Here is a 21,650-nt window from a genome sequence, read left to right as displayed (position 1 = left end):
TCCTTTTTGCTGGAATCAATCTAGTGAAGGATTACTGTTGCGAGGATATCCTGACGGGGATCCCTTGGTACAGCTAGCTGGTTTGCTGTTTAAATACCAGCCCGCTCCTACAGGCACAAGAGAGTGCCTTCACGTTTGTGAGTATCCTGTATCTCATCTAACTTGGATATTGTCTGTTTTGATTGATCTACACATGTGGCGCCTCTGTTTCTGTTTTCCTTGCAGTGAAACCTCTTTTTGAAGATACACCATCGTTTGGGTGAAGACCGAGAGCTGCCTTCTATTTCTACTTCCATTTATTTGGACTTATTTGGACTTCAGTTGGGATCTTTCCCATTTCACCTATTGATACGTCTGTATTCTCATATATATATTTTTTATTCTATCATTATATTTTATGTTTTATATTTTACATTTTACAGATTTTACCATTTATTTTCTATATATTGTTTTATAGGTTTTTTTTTTTTTTTTTTTTACATTTTTGGTATCACCAAAGGGGTTTTTTGATTGTATTTCAGTACTATTTTCTGCCCTGAGTCATTAGCGCCTCCTATAGGGGATTTGTGGTATTACTCTAATATCACAATATCCCTCTTAATACTTTTTGCAGTCAAGTACCGGTTTGGTTTGATAGGAGAGCTGCTTTTTTACTATGTTATCCTCCTCTGAAAGAGCACTAAGGAGACAAAATTCCACTAATAATGAGGGATGTATACAAACCATCATAGATCCTGCCATCAATGCTAGTATAGAAAGCCTTTTCTCTAAATTGGAAGATTTACTGAAAAATGAGAATAGGCATTGGTGGGATCTAGATTGTTTGAAAAAATACAAAGAAAAGAAACAGATCCCTAGAGGTTTACGTGTTTTTAAGAATTGTTCTTTTAAGAATAACCCAGAACTACTGACAAAATGGTATAATATTTTAGATGAATGTTCATTTAATCTTATTGACTTGCTCATCTCTCACAGACAACATTTGGTAGATGAGATTGGGATAGAGATAGATTCTACACAAAAGGAATTAGAAAAGTTCAAAGAACATCCAGAATACCTTAAACTTAATAATCAGACCATCAAATCAGTTGATGATTTTCAGACAGAGATTATTACTAACAAAAATTCAAAACTAAAGAGAGATGAGGATGATTATAATAAAGGTGAAGTATACACTTATAATAGAACTAAAACCAATACAAATAGTGATTGGACTGTAGTACAGAATCACAAACGACAAAATAGGAACAGAAATAAAAATAAACATAACTACCATAATAATTATACTTCAGGAAGGAATACAATTCAACATATCAATCACAATAACAACTATCCACATAATAACACATTTTTTCCGCGTGAGAACCAACATCAAGCCAATGGGGATAATTCCCACAGATTTACATATTCAGACAGAGACTACAGAGGAATGGTAGAACACCATGAATATAACAACCCTAACCATATTCCAGTCTCAAATAGGTTTCAAGCTCTGAATTCAGTACAAGACAATACCTTTGACCACCCTAGGGTAGATAGGTCTACTACACATAGAATGGATAATATTCCATCAACTTCATCTGAGGTTTTTTTAGGGACCCCCAATCTGGCACCCCTATGGAGGAAACCCAATCCCTCAACCAATCAAAAGAAAAGACCTTACCCAAACGGGGAAGGAGAGGGAGAGGGAAAACCTACCAAAAAGAAAGACTTCAGAAATTAAAGAAAGGGATTTTTAACCTCTCCTCACATTCCCTCACTGACGATGAAATCAGGGTGTTGGGAAGGGGATTGTCTTACTGCCCTCCGAATTCTCACAATATATTTGAATTATTTGTTGACCTCAACAAATATACTCGCAAACTAGCGTTACAAAGGTACTTTGCTGTCAAAGCTATGAGAAAACACAACATTGAAGGGGCCCCGATACTATTAGATACACAACAAACAAGAAACTCCACCTCCATATTAACATATGAGCCTAGCCAATTAACAGAAGAGCTGTTCGAAGGAGTAATTCATACTTCTTTGGCACCTCTGTCAACTTTCCACCCGCCTAAAGAGGAAGTGTCCTATATAGACCTATACCAACAACTAGTCTTAGAAGACTTTGAGTCTATGCCCAATAGAATTATAGGCAAAAAGCGTACATGGCCTAATGAAGCCAGGGCCCTTAGAAGCCTGACGGATGACAAAAATCTGGTCATCCGTCAGGCAGACAAGGGCGGCGGCATAGTTTTACAGAACTATTCTGATTACATTAAAGAGGCCCGACGGATCCTAGATGACACTAATTACTACACTAAATTGTCTTTCGATCCCACTACAGATTATACAAAGAAACTAAATCTTTTATTAGAACAAGGTCTTTTGGAGAATATCCTGACAAAAAAATAGAAAAGATATCTCACACCTGACCACCCCAGCACACCGTATTATTACCATCTGCCTAAACTCCACAAAAACGAAAGAATCCCGCCAGGTAGACCCATCATAGCGGGCATGAATAGCATAACTGATAAACTATCGGAGTACATAGATATCTATCTCCAGAGATATGTCATAAATCTCCCTTCTTACATCAAAGATACAAGAGACCTCCTGAACAAAATATCCGACATTAAAAACAAGGGGAACTATCTGTGGCTATCATGTGATGTGGGGTCCCTTTATTCTAATATATCTCATAATCTAGGGATATCCTCCACACAGATGTATTTGAATAGAGACTTCTTCATGCCTGAACAACAACAGGATTATTTGCTATCACTTATTAATTTTATTCTGAAACACAATTATTTTCAGTTTTTGGACACTTTTTATTTACAGATCAAAGGAACGGCCATGGGCACCAGATTTGCCCCCAGTTTCGCAAACCTTTTTATGGGTCAATTTGAGGATCTATATATCTACAACTCGCGATGGAGGGGCAATCTGGTGTTCTATGGCCGTTACATAGATGATTTAATATTTATTTTTGATGGTTCAGTACCTGAGGCTCTTGACTTTGTTGCACATCTTAATAGGAACAGTATGGGTATCAGTTTTACACATAATATACAAAAAAACAATATTGAATTTTTAGATGTGACACTATCATGGGATGCAATAGGTAATTTATCAACATCCACTTTTTTTAAAAAAGTGGACTGTAATAATTTTTTACATTTCCAAAGCAACCATCTAACAAGATGGAAAACAAATATTCCGTACAGTCAGTTCTGTCGTCTACGCAGGAACTGCAGCACAGTAGAACAATATAATAAACAAGCAAGCATACTCACATCCAGATTCCTAGAAAAAGGGTATCCCTCTGAATTAATTAACTCGGGCCAACAGAGAGCCAGGGACCTTGATAGGGAACTTTTGCTATCAACAGTCACTACCTCAGATCAACATAATAGCCAGAAAGAAACTACATTTAACAAACAACCACTATTTGTCACACAGTATAATTCTAACCACAGAATCATTAACAAAGTTCTAAAAAAACATTGGCCTATCCTCCTTAAAGATCCGATTTTAAATAAAACTTTACCACTACAACCAAAATTAGTTTTTAAAAGAGCACCTACATATAAACAGAAACTAGCTCCTAGTAAGGTTGTTATGTCAAAAAGGAATATGGTGAATAAGTCTAGAGGAACAAGAAAGAAAGGTAATGACATCTTTAATAGGATAGGAGCTTTTAGATGTGGAAAGAAACTTTGTTTTATGTGTGACCACATCACGCAAGGTTCCACTGAGATTGTTTCACATAACACCGGGGAGACTTTTTCCATCAAAAACAAAATGACTTGTGACTCTAATTTTGTTATCTATGTACTCACATGCGAATGTGGGATACAATATATAGGCAGGACCTGTAGGAAGGTCAGAACTCGGTGGAGTGAACACTTAAGAAACATTAAGGTAAAATCATCTAAACATAGCGTATCCCGTCACACCTGTCAAAAATCTATATCTGGTAAATGTCCATTTAAAATCACCCCAATAGAATGCATTCCTAAAAGTAATCTGTACAATAGGTTCAGTAAGTTGAGACAAAGAGAAACATATTGGATCTTTAAATTCAATAGTTTATTTCCAACTGGCCTCAATGAAGTCATAGACTCTGCTGCGTTTTCTTAAGCTATTTCATAATATGTCAATTTCTGAAGTTATTAGTATACTATGGTTATAATTATTATGGGCTCTGTTAAGATTTGTATGTTTAACACGGTATCATTCACTGATTTGGTGATGTTTTTTATATTTCCTTTTTTCACTGTGTTAAACAGTGGGAATTCTTGGTATACTTTACTTTCCGAGCTCACTTGCTGCCTAGTTACATCCAATTGGGATAATAATTTATCACACCATCATACACATGATAAATAATCATAGACACAGCAGTATAGGTGACATCACAACTTCATCGTCATTATAAGTGGTATTAAGTGGTAGCTTTAAACACTATTAGGAATTCACTATCACAATCATTTTCACTATGTTTGAAAATTACACATATATACACGCACTTAGGTTTTGTCAGCCACCAGTGGTAATAATAGGACCACTCATATTCTTTTTCTTCATAACACATTCAGCATAATATTGAACACCACACTTAGCATAATCTTTATCTTCATTAATATTACCATTGTCATAAGGCTGATGACTAATATATGGTATAAAATAATACATATAATTTAGATTAAGGTGCACCAACATTTTTTATTAGTTAGAAAAATATATACATTAGGTGTAAAAGGTTGAGTCACTTTAACTATAAATTTATATGCACTGACATTATATTATTATGTTTAAATCGGTACACGTTTTTAATTTCATAGTTAAAGTATATAGAGTGTAATTAGCAAAGTTTATTTACAGCACTTTACATTTGTTATTGTGCTATCACATTGACCTAATTAAAGATCGAGTATTATAAGCAATGGAGCAAATTGTTTTAGAGCAATCATATTATTCATTAACATGTTATTCATAATTTAGAGTATGTAATTCTGCCCCCACCATTACACTTAGGAGCGCAATGGGTACATCTGCAAAACCATTGCGAGTGAACCAAATGCGCCTGTATAGGGAGACTCCAAGTGGATGCCCATTAGACACCAGATAGCGGTTTCTATTGGACACAGAGAAGCATGATGGGAGTTGTAGTCCATCAGAGTCAAACTGCAGTTAAAGTGGGAATGTGACACCAACCAATCGAATGGATTATTAAGTACAAGCCCCCACTTAGACGAAAAAGACTACAAAATAACAGTTACGCAGACACACTATCCGGGCACTTCCGGTAGAGACTAGAGAAGCATTATGGTACTTGTAGTCACTGAAATTAGACGGTCAGAGAACAATTCACAATTAGGCAAATTCTATTTCCTTATAGTTCCGGTAGAGAGGTATGATGGTAATTGTAGTCATCAAACTAAGAGCACATGAACCAATTGGGTGTTTCAAATTGTACAAGCCTCCTAAAGCAGGCTTTTAATTGGTCAAAAAACGATCACCGATTAAGTATGTTTACATTCATACACTTTTAATTATCTCACAATCGACACATTACGATCTAGATCTAACATCACACATAACCACATTAGGATATGGGCTCACAGATTATTGATCAAGTGGACATAATACTAAAGGAAAAACTATTATAAACTTCTAATTAAGGCAACAAGTGGGAGTTTTCGGAAAGAAAAGGTTTCATTGGTTTATGTCAAGGAAGGGGAGGGTTTATTGCAAACATATGGTTACTGATCCCTATATAAAGGGGTTTTAAATGGTTCTAGAGTATACAAGCCTGATGAAACAGGGTCTTCCCTGAGAAACGCGTCGCTACTATCTCTATATACAAGGAGATTTGCCATTAAATACACCAAGCTGTAATTTGTTATTGATGGTATTTTTTATCTTTTGTAAAATAAAATACTTGATACTTTTTAAACAAATCTGGTGTTCGTGTGGCATTTCCCTTGCCAGTAACCATAAGGCTGTTTAGCCTTCCTCCCCTCTGAACATTTTTTCCTTTTTGCTGGAATCAATCTAGTGAAGGATTACTGTTGCGAGGATATCCTGACGGGGATCCCTTGGTACAGCTAGCTGGTTTGCTGTTTAAATACCAGCCCGCTCCTACAGGCACAAGAGAGTGCCTTCACGTTTGTGAGTATCCTGTATCTCATCTAACTTGGATATTGTCTGTTTTGATTGATCTACACATGTGGCGCCTCTGTTTCTGTTTTCCTTGCAGTGAAACCTCTTTTTGAAGATACACCATCGTTTGGGTGAAGACCGAGAGCTGCCTTCTATTTCTACTTCCATTTATTTGGACTTATTTGGACTTCAGTTGGGATCTTTCCCATTTCACCTATTGATACGTCTGTATTCTCATATATATATTTTTTATTCTATCATTATATTTTATGTTTTATATTTTACATTTTACAGATTTTACCATTTATTTTCTATATATTGTTTTATAGGTTTTTTTTTTTTTTTTTTTTTTTTTTTTTTTTTTACATTTTTGGTATCACCAAAGGGGTTTTTTTGATTGTATTTCAGTACTATTTTCTGCCCTGAGTCATTAGCGCCTCCTATAGGGGATTTGTGGTATTACTCTAATATCACAATATCCCTCTTAATACTTTTTACAGAGTAATGAAGCTTGATATTTTAGTAATTATTTGTTGTTCAAGTCATTATGTACAGAAAGAAAATACTTAATATACGTTCACTGTCTTCCAAGACACCCATAAAGGAGAGAGGAAAATAAAGACCTAGAGATATGAAGGGGGAAAGAGGGTGAGAGAAAGGGGGGAAAAAAAAAAAAGGGGGGGGGGAAGGAGCAGAGACCATGAAGGCCGTTGAACATTTGGGGAATTTTCAAATAGAGGAGTAAACGCCGATAGGCCTCACACAGGAGCAGGGGACCAAACGGTCATCATTAGTTCGTATGTCACCATTTGGTTGCACTTGAAGTAATGCAATTTTTCCATAATTAATAGCTCTTCAACAGAAGAGCGCCAGTCTGCTAACGTGGGTACCTCCCTGTATTTCCACACACTGGGGATGAGTTTCTTTGCTCCTGTGAGCATGAGTAGAAGGAGGGCACGACTATGTGTGGGTTTGATACTGGGAAGATGTAGAAATAGCAGAGTTTCGGGAGTATTGGGTATTGTTGTGTTCAATTTATCTGACATTTCCCTCATGACTGCCTCCCAGAAATTAGACAATTTGGGGCAGGACCACCATATGTGTACAATGGAACCCTGATCCCACACCCACTCCAGCATGTAGCACTAACCGCAGGGAAAAACTGATGAAGCCTGACAGGGGTGTAGTACCATCTGGTCATTAGCTTAAGATGTATCTCCTGTACCTTAGCTAATACCGATGACCGTTTAATCAGGCCAAAGGATTTGAGCCATTCGTCCTCCTCTATTGCACCGCTAAGCTCTCTGTTCCATGCCCTAGTGTATGTTGGTAGCTGTATGTCTGGTGGTATGAGTAAGAGTTTGTATATCTTGGAAATCAGTCTTTTAGGTGGAGTGTTTTCGGTGCATAGGTATTCGAAGGGCGTTAGGCTTCTAAGGAATTTGTTTTTTTGTTTGTGGGTGAGCAGGAAGTGCGACACCCACAAACGAGGAAAAGATGGGACCACATTGCTCCTGTAATTTTTGCTGTGAGTATAATCTGCCCCCTTCTTGTGCGTAATGTAAAATTCCTGCTCTTAAACTATAAGGAGAGTGCATGCGTCTGCTAAGTTCGTAATAAGGTATCTCAGGGTTTTCTATGATGGGAAGCATTGGTGAGAATGGAGATGACATGTGGGTACTCGTAGCTATCAGTCTGTCCCACACCACCAGTGTCTCATATGTTATGTGATAACTTTGTATCAGCTTAGGACGCTTATTTGTTGGGATCCACGCCAAGGATCCAACATTATTTAGTTGAAGTATCTGCCAATCTATTCTAACCCATTGTTTTTGCATGGTGTTTTGGGACCATTCAACCAGTCTCTGTAGAAAAATGGCCCTTCTATACAAAGCTAGATCCGGGAAGCCAAGTCCTCCCCTGTCTCTAGGGAGATATAGCGTTCTTCTAGGTATTCTCGGTCTCGTACCTTTCCAGATAAACTGTTCTAAGGTACTCTGGAGATGAGTCAGAAAGTCATTCGGTAGTCGAATAGGGACTGTTTGCATTACATATAATATTCGTGGCAGAATATTCATTTTAATAAGACCTATCTTCCCTAACCATGAAAGTGACTTATTACTCCAAGAGGACAGGTCATTGATAATCTCCTTACGTAAGGTCAGATAATTGTTTTTAAAAATGTCAGAGGGGCTTGCAGAGAGATATATACCAAGGTATTTCAATTTAGCGGCTGCTATTGTCATCTTATACTCTGTTGACAGGAGATTAATATGTTCTATGGGGGCATTTATATTAAGAAGCTCTGATTTAGTTAAATTTAAGTGGAAGTTAGACAGCTCGCCATACTCATTAATCTCTTTCAAGAGCTCGGGGACGGATGTATCAATACTCGTGAGTGTGTAGAGAACATCATCAGCGTATACGGCCTGTTTGTGTTCCTCATTCCCGATTTGTATCCCTTTGATGTTTGGATTAATTCTAACCTTCTGAGCCAGCGCTTCTATTGAGAGAGCGAATAGCAATGGGGATAGGGGGCATCCCTGCCGGGTCCCGTTGGAGATATCAAATCTGTCCGACAAAATGCCATTTACTCTAACACGAGCGTTTGGGGCCGAATATAATGCAAATGCCATGTTGATAAAGGCTTGACCGATATTCATTACAGACATGACTCAACGCAGAAAAAGCCAATCGACGCAGTCGAAGGCCTTCTCCGCGTCAGTCGCAAAGAGGGCCATTGGCACTCTTTTAGTTTGGGCGAAATTAATAATCTGAAAGACTTTGTTGGTGTTATCTCTTGCCTCTCTACCGGGCACAAAGCCCACCTGGTCGGTCAAGACAAGATAGGGGATGTACTTGTTGAGTCGATTTGCCAAAATTTTTGCCAAGATTTTGATATCCATGTTCAGCAAGGATATGGGCCTAAAATTCGCAGGAGATGTGGGGGGCTTACCCGGTTTGGGGATAATTGAAATATGTGCTTCGAGCATTGTACCAGCCAAGGTGGGCTTTACTATCAAACTGTTGAACACAGCTGAAGCATCATTGGGCTTAAAGTTTTACTATAAAATGTATAATATTTTAGTGAATAACCGTCAGGGCCTGGGCATTTCCCACTAGGAAAGTCTTTAAGGGCCTTAGAAAGCTCCACTGCAGTTGCAAGAAATTTTTTAATTGCTTATTTCAAATTCAGAGTAAGTGCTATTGCATTGTCTTTATTTTATTTATTATGCACTTGTATTGTATGCAATTCTGCTGCATTTAGTGGTCCTTTAATAAGCAGGAAGTAATTCAAGAGTATACTGCAATTTTTTTGAAAATGTACTGTCAAGCACCTATACTAAATTAATGATATTTCTGTAATTTTAATAAAATCCCTTTTCCACTTTTTTCAGTTTAAATCCTCATTTTCCTACAATTAACCTCTATTCATATTGTGTAGAGCTAAGGACATTAACAAAAAATTACTGACTTTTTTTTCCTTCATTTTAAGGCTATTGACACCCTCAATAGTGGGTGATACAATAATGATTGTGGATGTTTAACACTTTCCCATCACCCCCCTGGAACAGCCTCTGGCTGCACTGCTTTAATAGAACATTCTACTGTAACAATGAAATGCTATATTTTTTAGAGTATTTTATTTTTGCACAAATTATTTTCTTGTACTGTGTGTTTAACCTCAGCAAAGTAAAAGAAAATATAGTCAAAGATGTGCTCCTATGCCACTTCAGATGAGGATACAGCTAGAGATCCAATCAGCAACAGACATGTATATGAATCCTTCAATCATTGGCTTATCCTCATCTGGAGCTGGAAGGAAGGGCTCAATTCCATTAGTTCAACATTGCCTAAGTGTCTAACCCTTTAAAGGAATTAAACACATGATAAAATAAAAAATATATATTTTTTAAAATAAAATGCTCTATGTGAATTAAAGGGACATAATATTCATATGCAAAATCATTTGAAAGTGATGCAGCATAACTGCAAAAAGCTGACAAGAAAATATCACCTAAACAACGTTATGTAAAAAAACATAATTTATGTAAGAATTTACCTGATAAATTCATTTCTTTCATATTGGCAAAAGTCCATGAGCTAGTGATGTATGGGATATACATTCCTACCAGGAGGGGCAAAGTTTCCCAAACCTCAAAATGCCTATAAATACACCCCCACCACACCCACAATTCAGTTTAACAAATAGCCAAGAAGTGGGGTGATAAGAAAGGAGCGAAAGCATCAACAAGGAATTGGAATAATTGTGCTTTATACAAAAAAATCATAACCACCATAAAAAGGGTGGGTCTCATGGACTCTTGCCAATATGAAAGAAATTAATTTATCAGGTAAATTCTTACATAAATTATGTTTTCTTTCATGTAATTGGCAAGAGTCCATGAGCTAGTGACGTATGGGATAGCAAATACCCAAGATGTGGCACTCCACGCAAGAGTCACTAGAGAGGAGGGATAAAAATAAAGACAGCCAATTCCGCTGAAAAATAATCCACAACCCAAATCAAAAGTTTTAATCTTATAATGAAATAAACTGAAATTATAAGCAGAAGAATCAAACTGAAACAGCTGCCTGAAGTACTTTTCTACCAAAAACTGCTTCTGAAGAAGAAAAAACATCAAAATGGTAGAATTTAGTAAAAGTATGCAAAGAAGACCAAGTTGCTGCTTTGCAAATCTGATCAAAATAAGCTTCATTCTTAAAAGCCCAGGAAGTAGAAACTGACCTAGTAGAATTAGCCGTAATTCTCTGAGGCGGGGATTTACCCGACTCCAAATAAGCATGATGAATCAAAAGCTTTAACCAAGATGCCAAAGAAATGGCAGAAGCCTTCTGACCTTTCCTAGAACCAGAAAAGATAACAAATAGACTAGAAGTCTTTCTGAAATATTTAGTAGCTTCAACATAATATTTCAAAGCTCTTACCACATCCAAAGAATGTAAAGATCTTTCCAGAGAATTCTTAGGATTAGGACACAATGAAGGGACAACAATTTCTCTACTAATGTTGTTGGAATTCACAACCTTAGGTAAAAATTTAAATGAAGTCCGCAAGACCGCCTTATCCTGATGAAAAATCAGAAAAGGAGACTCACAAGAAAGAGCAGATAATTCAGAAACTCTTCTAGCAGAAGAGATGGCCAAAAGGAACAATACTTTCCAGGAAAGTAATTTAATGTCCAGAGAATGCATAGGCTCAAACGGAGGAGCCTGTAAAGCTTTCAAAACCAAATTAAGACTCCAGGGAGGAGAGATTGATTTAATGACAGGCTTGATACGAACCAAAGCCTCTACAAAACAATGAATATCAGGAAGATTAGCAATTTTTCTGTGAAACAGAACAGAAAGAGCAGAGATTTGTCCTTTCAAGGAACTTGCAGACAAACCCTTATCTAAACCATCCTGAAGAAACTATAAAATTCTAGGAATTCTAAAAGAATGCCAAGAGAATTTATGAGAAGAACACCATGAAATATAAGTCTTCTAAACTCGGTAATAAATCTTTCTAGACACAGATTTACGAGCCTGCAACATAGTATTAATCACTGAGTCAGAGAAACCTCTATGACTAAGCACTAAGCGTTCAATCTCCATACCTTCAAATTTAATGATTTGAGATCCTGATGGAAAAATGGGCCTTGAGATAGAAGGTCTGACCTTAACGGAAGTGGCCAAGGTTGGCAACTGGACATCCGAACAAGATCCGCATACCAAAACCTGTGTGGCCATGCTGGAGCCACCAGCAGTACAAACGAACGCTCCATTACGATTTTGGAAATCACTCTTGGAAGAAGAACTAGAGGCGGAAAGATATAAGCAGGTTGATAACTCCAAGGAATTGTCAATGCATCCACTGCTTCCGCCTGAGGATCCCTGGACCTGGACAGATACCTGGGAAGTTTCCTGTTTAGATGAGAAGCCATCAGATCTATTTCTGGAAGCTCCCACATCTGAACAATCTGAAAAAACACATCTGGGTGAAGAGACCACTCCCCCGGATGTAAAGTCTGGCAACTGAGATAATCCGCTTCCCAATTGTCTATACCTGGGATATGGACCGCAGAAACTAGACAGGAGCTGGATTCCGCCCAAGCAAGTATCCGAGATACTTCTTTCATAGCTTGAGGACTGTGAGTCCCACCTTGATGATTGACATATGCCACGGTTGTGACATTGTCTGTCTGAAAACAAATAAACAGTTCTCTCTTCAGAAGAGGCCAAAACTGAAGAGTTCCAAAATATTGATTGGTAATCTCGCCTCTTGAGATTTCCAAACCCCCTGCACTGTCAGAGATCCCCAGACAGCTCCCCAACCTGAAAGACTTGCATCTGTTGTGATCACAGTCCAGGTTGGACGAACAAAAGAGGCCCCTTGAACTAAACGATGGTGATCTAACCACCATGTCAGAGATAGTCAAACATTGGGATTTAAGGATATTAATTGTGATATCCTTGTATAATCCCTGCACCATTGATTCAGCATACAAAGCTGAAGAGGTCTCATGTGAAAACGAGCAAAGGGGATCGCGTTCGATGCTGCAGTCATGAGACCTAAAACCTCCATGCACATAGCTACTGAAGGGAATGATTGAAACTGAAGGTTCCGACAAGCTGCAACCAATTTCAGACGTCTCTTGTCTGTTAGAGACAAAGTCATGGATACTGAATCTATTTGGAAACCTAAAAAGGTTACCCTTGTCTGAGGAGTCAAATAACTTTTTGGTAAATTGATCCTCCAACCATGTTTTTGAAGAAACAACACTAGTTGATTTGTGTGAGATTCTGCAGAACGTAAAGACTGAGCAAGTACCAAGATATCGTCCAAATAAGGAAACACAGCGATACCCCGCTCTCTGATTACAGAGAGTAGGGCACCGAGAACCTTTGAAAAGATCCTTGGAGCTGTTGCTAGGCCAAAAGGAAGAGCAACAAACTGGTAATGCTTGTCTAGAAAAGAGAATCTCAGGAACTGATGGTGATCTGGATGAATCGGAATATGAAGATATGCATCCTGTAAGTCTATTGTGGACATATAGTGCCCTTGCTGAACAAAAGGCAGATTAGTCCTTACAGTCACCATTTTGAATGTTAGTATTCTCACATAACGATTCAAAATTTTTAGATCCAGAACTGCTCTGAAAGAATTCTCCTTCTTTGGGACAATGAACAGATTTGAATAAAACCCCAGACCCTGTTCCTGAACAGGAACTGGCACAATTACCCCAGATACCTCCAGGTCTGAAACACACTTCAGGAAAGCCCAAGCCTTTTCTGGGTTCACTGGAATGCGTGAGCGAAAGAAACTTCTCACAGGCGGTCTTACTTTGAAACCTATTCTGTACCCTTGAGAAACAATGTTCTGAATCCAATGATTTTGGATTGAATTGATCCAAACATCCTTGAAAAATTTTAGTCTGCCCCCTACCAGCTGAGCTGGAATGAGGGCCGCACCTTCATGCGGACTTGGGGGCTGATTTAGATCTTTTAAATGGCTTGAATTTATTCCAGACTGAAGAAGGCTTCCAATTGGAAACCGTTCCTTTAGGGGAAGGATCAGGTTTCTGTTCCTTATTTTGTCGAAAGGAACGAAAACGGTTAGCAGCCTTAAGTTTACCCTTAGATTTTTTATCCTGAGGCAAAAAAGCTCCCTTCCCCCCAGTGACAGTTGAAATAATTGAATCCAACTGAGAACCAAATTATTTATTACCTTGGAAAGAAAGAGATAGCAACGTTGATTTAGAAGTCATATCAGCATTCCAAGATTTAAGCCATAAAGCTCTTCTAGCTAATATAGCTAAATACATATATCTGACATCAATTCTAATGATATAAAAAATGGCATCACAAATGAAATTATTAGCATGTTGAATTAACTTAAAGGATTACTTTCTGTTATAATTTTTAAGCTAAACAACTAACATATTAAAGTTAATAAACATTAATTAAAACCTACTGACCTATATTTTCTCCAAAACAAAGTTTCATAACGTTCTAAAAGTTATATCTTTTATTTGCCGATGATGTCACGTTATCCTGCCCACTATTTTCAGCACTGCATGTTCAAAATACTTAAACCAATAACTTTGTGTTTAAAGCGCCATTTTGAAACCTAGGTATTGTAAACGGATTGGTACAGAGCAAAGGATACCCATGGAGTGGGTTTGGAAAACAATTAAATTTGCAGACAAGATTTCTGATATACGGTAGAGATATGTTAATGAAATGCTATTGATAAAAAGTGTATTTGGGGTAGTTAGTTAGTAACAGGCATAGAAAATATTTACTTACAGTGGCCCTTTAACAATGCTATACATATTATGATCTGATACTTGTTGCGCTAGGGTTTCCAACCAAAAAGTTGAAGCAGCTGCAACATCAGCCATAGAAATAGCAGGCCTAAGAAGATGACCTGAACATAAATAAGCCTTTCTTAGATAAGATTCAAGTTTCCTATCTAAAGGATCTTTAAAAGAAGTACTATCTGCCGTAGGAATAGTAGTACGTTTAGCAAGAGTAGAGATGGCCCCATCAACTTTGGGGATCTTTTCCCACAACTCCAATCTATCAGACAGCAAAGGGTACAGCTTCTTAAACCTTGAAGGAGTAAAAGAGGTACCCAGTCTATTCCATTCCCTAGAAATTAAATCTAAAATAGCATCAGGAACTGGAAAAATCTCAGGAATGACTACATGAGGTTTAAAAACTGAATTTAAACGTTTACTAGTTTTAATATCAAGAGGACTAGTCTCCTCCATATCTAATGCAATCAACACTTTTTTCAATAAGGAACGAATATACTCCATTTTAAATAAGTATGAAGATTTGTCAGTGTCAATATCTGAGGCAGAATCTTCTGAACCAGATAGATCCTCATCAGAGATAGATAAATCAGAATGTTGTCGGTCATTTAAAAATTCATCAATTTTATGAGAAGTTTTAAAAGACCTTTTACGTTTATTAGAAGTTGGTATGGCAGACAAAGCCTTCTGAATAGAATTAGAAACAAATTCTCTCACATTAACAGGAATATCCTGAGCATTAGATGTTGAAGGAATAACAACAGGTAATGGATTACTACTAATGGAAATATTGTCTGCATGTAAAAGTTTGTCATGACAACTATCACAAATTACAGCCGGAGGTACAGTTACCACAAGTTTACAACAAATGCACTTAGCTTTGGTAGAACCGACATCAGGCAGCAGGATTCCAATAGTGGATTCTGAAACAGGATCAGATTGAGACATCTTGCAATATGTAAGAGAAAAAAATAACATATAAAGCAAAATTATCAATTTCCTTATATGACAGTTTCAGGAATGGGAAAGAATGCAAACAAAATAAGCCTCTGGAAACCAGAAGCAAAAATCAATGAAGACTTAAATAATGTCAAAAGTCTGGCGCCAAGTATGACGCCCACAACTGACAAAATATTTTTGGCGCCAAAAACGTCTGCAACAAACACTAGCGTCATAGATGACACAACTACGTGAAAATTCTCGGCGCCAACTAAGACGCCGGAAATTACGAAATTACGTCAACAAACATAATTCTCGTGCCAAAAAAGTCTCACGCCAAGAATGACGCAATAAATTATAGCATTTTGCGCATCCGCAAGCCTAACAGCCCGCAATTTAGAAAAGAAAGTCAATTTGAAAATTTCAGGTAAGAATTTTTTTTTTTTTCATATGCATTTCCCAAAATGAAACTGACTGTCTGCAAAAAGGAAATATACTGATAAACCTGAATCATGGCAAATATAAGTACAAACATTATATTTAGAACTTTACATATAAAGTGCCAAACCATAGCTGAGAGTGTCTTAATAAAGGAAAACATACTTACCAAAAGACACTCATCTACATAAAGTAGATAGCCAAACCAGTACTGAAACGAGAATCAGCAGAGGTAATGGTATATAAGAGTATATCGTCAATCTGAAAAGGGAGGTAGGAGATGAATCTCTACGACCGATAACAGAGAACCTATGAAATAGATCCCCATTAGGATGACCATTGCATTCAATAGGTAATACTCCCTTCATATCCCTCTGTCATTCACTGCACTCTGAGAGGAACCGGGCTTCAGCATGCTGAGAAGCGCATATCAATGTAGAAATCTAGCACAAACTTACTTCACCACCTCCATAGGAGGCAAAGTTTGTAAAACTGAATTGTGGGTGTGGTGGGGGGTGTATTTATAGGTATTTTGAGGTATGGGAAACTTTGCCCCTCCTGGTAGGAATGTATATCCCATACGTCACTAGCTCATGGACTCTTGCCAATTACATGAAAGAAAGGAAGATATTTTACCTCAAAATTTCTTCAACTCACCAGAGTAAGTGCTGTGTAAAAAGTTATACTTCAGCTGCTGTAAAAAACAACAACTCAGTAGCCAATTAGCTTTAAAAGTGCTGAGGTAATGCTTTGCCTTTGCTGTAATCTCATGAGATTTCATAGAACTTACTTAAAGGGACATAATACCCATATGCTAAATCACTTGAAACTGATGCAGTATAACTGTAAAAAGCTGACAGGAAAATATCACCTGAACCTCTCTTTGTAAAAAAGGAAGATATTTTACCTCAGAATTTCCTCAGCTCAGCAGAGTAAGTGTTGTTTAAAAAGTTATCTTTCAGTTACTGCCCAGCTGCAGGTAAAAAAAAAAACGAAGAAATGAACAGCAGCCAATCAGCATCAGCAGTGCTGAGGCCAGGAACTGTTTTACTGTGATCTCATGAGATTTAATTTAACCCTCAAGAGATTTCATAGTAAACTTCCTTAAACTGAATAGGGAAATAACACGAGTGTGCACGAGACACGCTCCCTTGCAGGTCCTGGGACAGACATACTGATTTGCTGCTTAAAGTTCTTTACAATGGGGTGTGAATACTTAGGACATTTTGAGGCAAAATATATTTTTTTTTTACATAGATATGTTCAGGTGATATTTTCTAGTCAGCTTTTTACAGCTATCCTGCATCACTTTCAAGTGTTTCAACATTTGGGTATCATGGCCCTTTAAACTGAATAGGAAAATAACATAGAACAGAAAGAGACAGATGCGCCACATGGCCCAATATTGTTTGTTCAACACAATAATTATGGTCTAGTCGTGCCAATGCAAACTCACAATTTAGGAAGCACTTCAGTTAGTGCAATAGAAACAGTCTGGGATCAATCACAGTCACCCAGCAGACCGACCTCTTGGATAGATAGGAGTAATCTGTAGTGGAAATATAAAGAGACACAGAGGTGCCTATATGGCCTAGTACAGTTTGGTCCCAAGATATATTACTATGTTTAAGTAATATACTCACAATTGGTAAAGCATCTTCAGTGATGCTAATCAGGCAGGATGGGATCAATACAGTCACCCAACAGACTATGACAGGGTTCCCACAGGAGGCAAACAGCAGAGGTCCAAAAAAAGGCCAAAGTTTGGTCCAAATAATGCACAAGAGCAAGTGTTTTATAAAAAAGTAATACTTTTACTAAATGAAAACAAGTAAAAACAAGCGACGCGTTTCTCAGCACACAGGCTGTTTCATCAGGCTTACAACATATCTTTTATAGGAAGGAAAATAACATGACAGATGCAAACTCCATAGCTTGTCCTGGCACAAGCATGATGTCAGGCTGCTTAAATATTTTATATTTTCTAGTCAGCTTTATACAGCTATCCTTCAATATCATGTCCCTTTAAATAATTTCATTTTACATTAGCACGCTCCATTAAAGAATACTGCTCTGGCATTAAGGAGAATTGCCTGGAAGTGTCTGAATGTACGTCTGGTTTTCTGCCTTGCAGGCTGTCGCTCAGGCGGTTAGCGCAGTGTTACATGAGGATAAGCAGACACTGCTCAGAGCTCTGGGTGAACTGGAACAATCGATTAACAAGATGAGTGACTCTCTGCAGCTCATGAACAGTCAGTGAACTTTTGTGTACACTTACAATGATACCTGATCTATCTCCTCTAACTGCTCATACTCCAAGCCCCATTAATTTCCACTTAAAGGGACATAAAATCCAAAAAATGTCTTCCGTGATTCAGATAGAGAATATATTTTTTTTTAAAGTTTCCAATATACTTCTATTATCAGATTTGTTCTATTGTTATTCTTTGTTGAGGAGATATCTAGATAGGTAGCGTGCAAATGTCTGGAGCAATACGTGACAGGAAATAGGGCTGCCATCTAGTGCTCTTGCTAATGTATACTATTGTTGCTAAACTGCTTCCATATAGTACTGCAGACACGTGCACACTCCTAAACGTACCTTCCTGCTTTTCAACAAAGGATAACAAGAAAACAATGAAAAAATTATAATAGAAGTAAATTGGAACATTGTTTAAAATTGTATGTTCTATTTGAATCATGAAAGAAAAAAAATTGGGTTTTATGTCCCTTTAATCATTTCTCTACTCATATTTACCACTCATAATTAGCCCTCACTCCTTTGATCTTATCCCCTTTCCCCGTGCACACATCACACTTACTCTCTACCCTTTTACAGATTATGTGGACCCAGATGTATTTTACAACACAATTCGACCGTTCCTGGCAGGGTAAGTGTGAGCACAGAATACATTTGTTATATAATTCTCCACTAATGGTATCTGTTATTTTTTTTGTTTGTTCAATTCTCTGGTACAATTTTTACATACAGGTATAAAGGTTATATGATGCAAGGGCTTATTTATGTTCCATTTGAAAAATCATCAGTGTATGTTTTAACAAAATGTGCTCACACAAATGTTTATTGTTGATCTAAGAAATAGGTGAAAACATACCAAGTACACATTTTGAGGTTTCAGGGGCTAAATAAATTATGTGATAGCATTTTAACTTAATGACACAAAATCTTGGGGATGATTCTTTTTAATTCCCAGGATCAATGATCAATGTGTACACACACTCTTCGGGGTTGATGGAAATAGGAGTTAAGACCGCTGTTCCTTAACTCGTCCGCTGCCTCTGAGGCTGCAGACATCAATCCGCCCGATCGAATACAATCGGGTTGATTGACACCCCCCTGCTAGCTAGTGGCCGATTGGCAGCGAATCTGCAGGGGGCAGCATTGCACAAGCATATCACCAGAACAGTTTGTGCAATGATAAATGCAGACAGCGTATGCTGTCTGCATTTATCGATGTCTGGCGAACAACATTGCTACAGCGGATCATGTTCACCAGACAAATGATAAATCAGCCTCTTCATGTGAAAAACATTTGTAATGTTATATATATATACCGTATATATATATATATATATATATATATATATATATATATATAAGTATACTGAGATAGGAGAGAGATACAAACTTTTATCAGATTCAGCACTGTAATGCTCAAATTACTATTTATTATAACTAATAATGGTGCAGGCCCTCAAAATTAATATATTCAAAAATAGAAAAAGAAAGACACCATAGGACTTAGGAAAGTCCTATACAAAGCGATGGAATTCAGCACTCTTTTATAATCAAATTAATTTATTTAGCAAGATGCATTGTGTATGGAAAACATATGCGCATAAATATATAACACATAACATAGTTTCCTGCACACTAAGCTGGCCAGCAAAATAACGACTATAAGTTGATATCAGCAAAAAACTTAGGGGCCTATTTAACAATGTGTGAGCGGACATGATACAAAGTAGCGTATCATGTCCGCTGCACATACGCTGTCGGCATTTATCATTGCACCAGCAGTTCTTGTGAACTACTGGTGCAATGCGGCCCCCTTAAGATTTGCGGCCAATTGGCCGCTAGCAGGGGGTGTCAATTAACCAGATCATATTCGATCGGGTTGATTTCTGTCCGCCGCCTCAGAGCAGGCGGACAAGTTATGTAACAGTGGTCTTTAGACTTCTGTTTTACGGAGCTTGATAAATATGTCCCTCAGTCTAAGCTAATAACAAATGACATAATTCAACATGCTCAGTAATTGACAAAATGTGTGCACTAACAGTCAACCTGCATAGTAAAATAGCGGTACCACCAAATTTACAAACATTTGCAGGGATTAGAGCGAGACAAATCATTCATAAACTAGTAGATTCAAAACGCAACATAACAGGTTTTACATATTCAGGAATAACTAAAGGTAACAAGTTACTTTGTAGCAGTTCCCAAATGCTAATAGCGTAAAAGTCCCCAGGGATGGTCCACAACAATGTATGTCAGCAAATTCTGATATTCTTTATACATTCATGGAAGTTAACTGTACAAGTTAAATGTAGATAAAGTCAAAGACTGGGTTTCGCTTTTACCAGTCTCGTGCTAAGCAGCACATACCTGTCTCCAAATTGCATTGCACAAGATTTGAAGGAATAACAGCTGTCTCTTAAATCAGGAAGTGTACAACCTGATGCGGGTAAGCGGTGTTCGATGAGGACACCTGTGAGTACAAATACTTGTTTGAGTTTCTGGTAAGAACGCCATGGAAATCTTGTGCAATGCAATTTGGAGACGGGTATGTGCTGCTTAGCATGAAACTGGTAAAAGCGTCCTATGGTGTCTTTCTTTTTATATTTTTGAATATATATATATATATATATATATATATATACACCAGCCAGTTTATTAGGTAGACCTGTTCAATTGATTGGTAACACAAATTGCTAATCAGCCAATCACATGGCAGCAACTCAATGCATTTAGGCATCTAGACGTGGTGAAAACAACTTGCTGAGCATCAGAATGGGAAAGAACGTGGCATGGTTGTTGGTGCCAGACGGGCTGGTCTGAAAGGCAACAGTAACTCAAATAACCACTTGTTACAACCAAGGTATGCAGAATACCATCTCTGAATGCACAACATGATGAACCTTGATGCAAATGGCCTAAAGCGACAGAAGACCACACCAGGTGTCACTCCTGTCAGCTAAGAACAGAAAACTGAGGCTGCAATTCGCACAGGCTCACTAAAATTGGACAATAGAAGATTGGAAAAACGTTGCCTGGTCTGAGGAGTCTCAATTTCAGCTGCAACATTCAGATGGTAGGGTCAGAATTTGGCATAAACAACATGAATGCATAAATCCATCCTGCCTTGTATCAACGGTTCAGGCAGGTGGTGGTGGTGTAATGGCGTGGGGGATATTTTCTTGGCACACTTTGGGCCACTTAGTACCAATTAAGCATTGTTTAAATGCCATGGCCTACCTGAGTATTGTTGCTGACCATGTCCATCCCTTAATGACTATAGTGTACCCATCTTCTGATGGATACTTCCAGCAGGATAATGCACCATGTCACAAAGCTCAAATCATCTCAAACTGGTTTCTTGAACATGATAATGAGTTTGCTGTACTCCAATGGCCTCCACAGTCACCAGATCTTAATGCAATAGAGCACCTTTGGGATGTGGTGGAACGGGAGATTCACATCATGGATGTGCAGCTGAAAAATCTGCAGCAACTGCGTGATGCTATCATGTCAATATGGACCAAAATGTCTGA

At 37.8% G+C, this 21,650-nt stretch overlaps 1 protein-coding gene across 1 annotated transcript in view; it reads left to right on the top strand.

The window, feature by feature from the left end:
• Window positions 1–21,650, top strand: part of IDO2 (indoleamine 2,3-dioxygenase 2) — a 148,121-nt gene that overhangs the window by 92,754 nt on the left and 33,717 nt on the right. The window contains exons 7-8 of the mRNA XM_053718129.1: window positions 17,992–18,109; window positions 18,697–18,748. Of these exons, the coding sequence (XP_053574104.1) occupies window positions 17,992–18,109; window positions 18,697–18,748 (170 nt within the window). The remainder of the gene's footprint in view (window positions 1–17,991; window positions 18,110–18,696; window positions 18,749–21,650) is intronic.

Source organism: Bombina bombina, chromosome 6 (genome assembly GCF_027579735.1).
Source record: "Bombina bombina isolate aBomBom1 chromosome 6, aBomBom1.pri, whole genome shotgun sequence".
NCBI classification, from domain to species: domain Eukaryota; kingdom Metazoa; phylum Chordata; class Amphibia; order Anura; family Bombinatoridae; genus Bombina; species Bombina bombina.
This window is presented reverse-complemented; position numbering and strand designations above follow the sequence as displayed.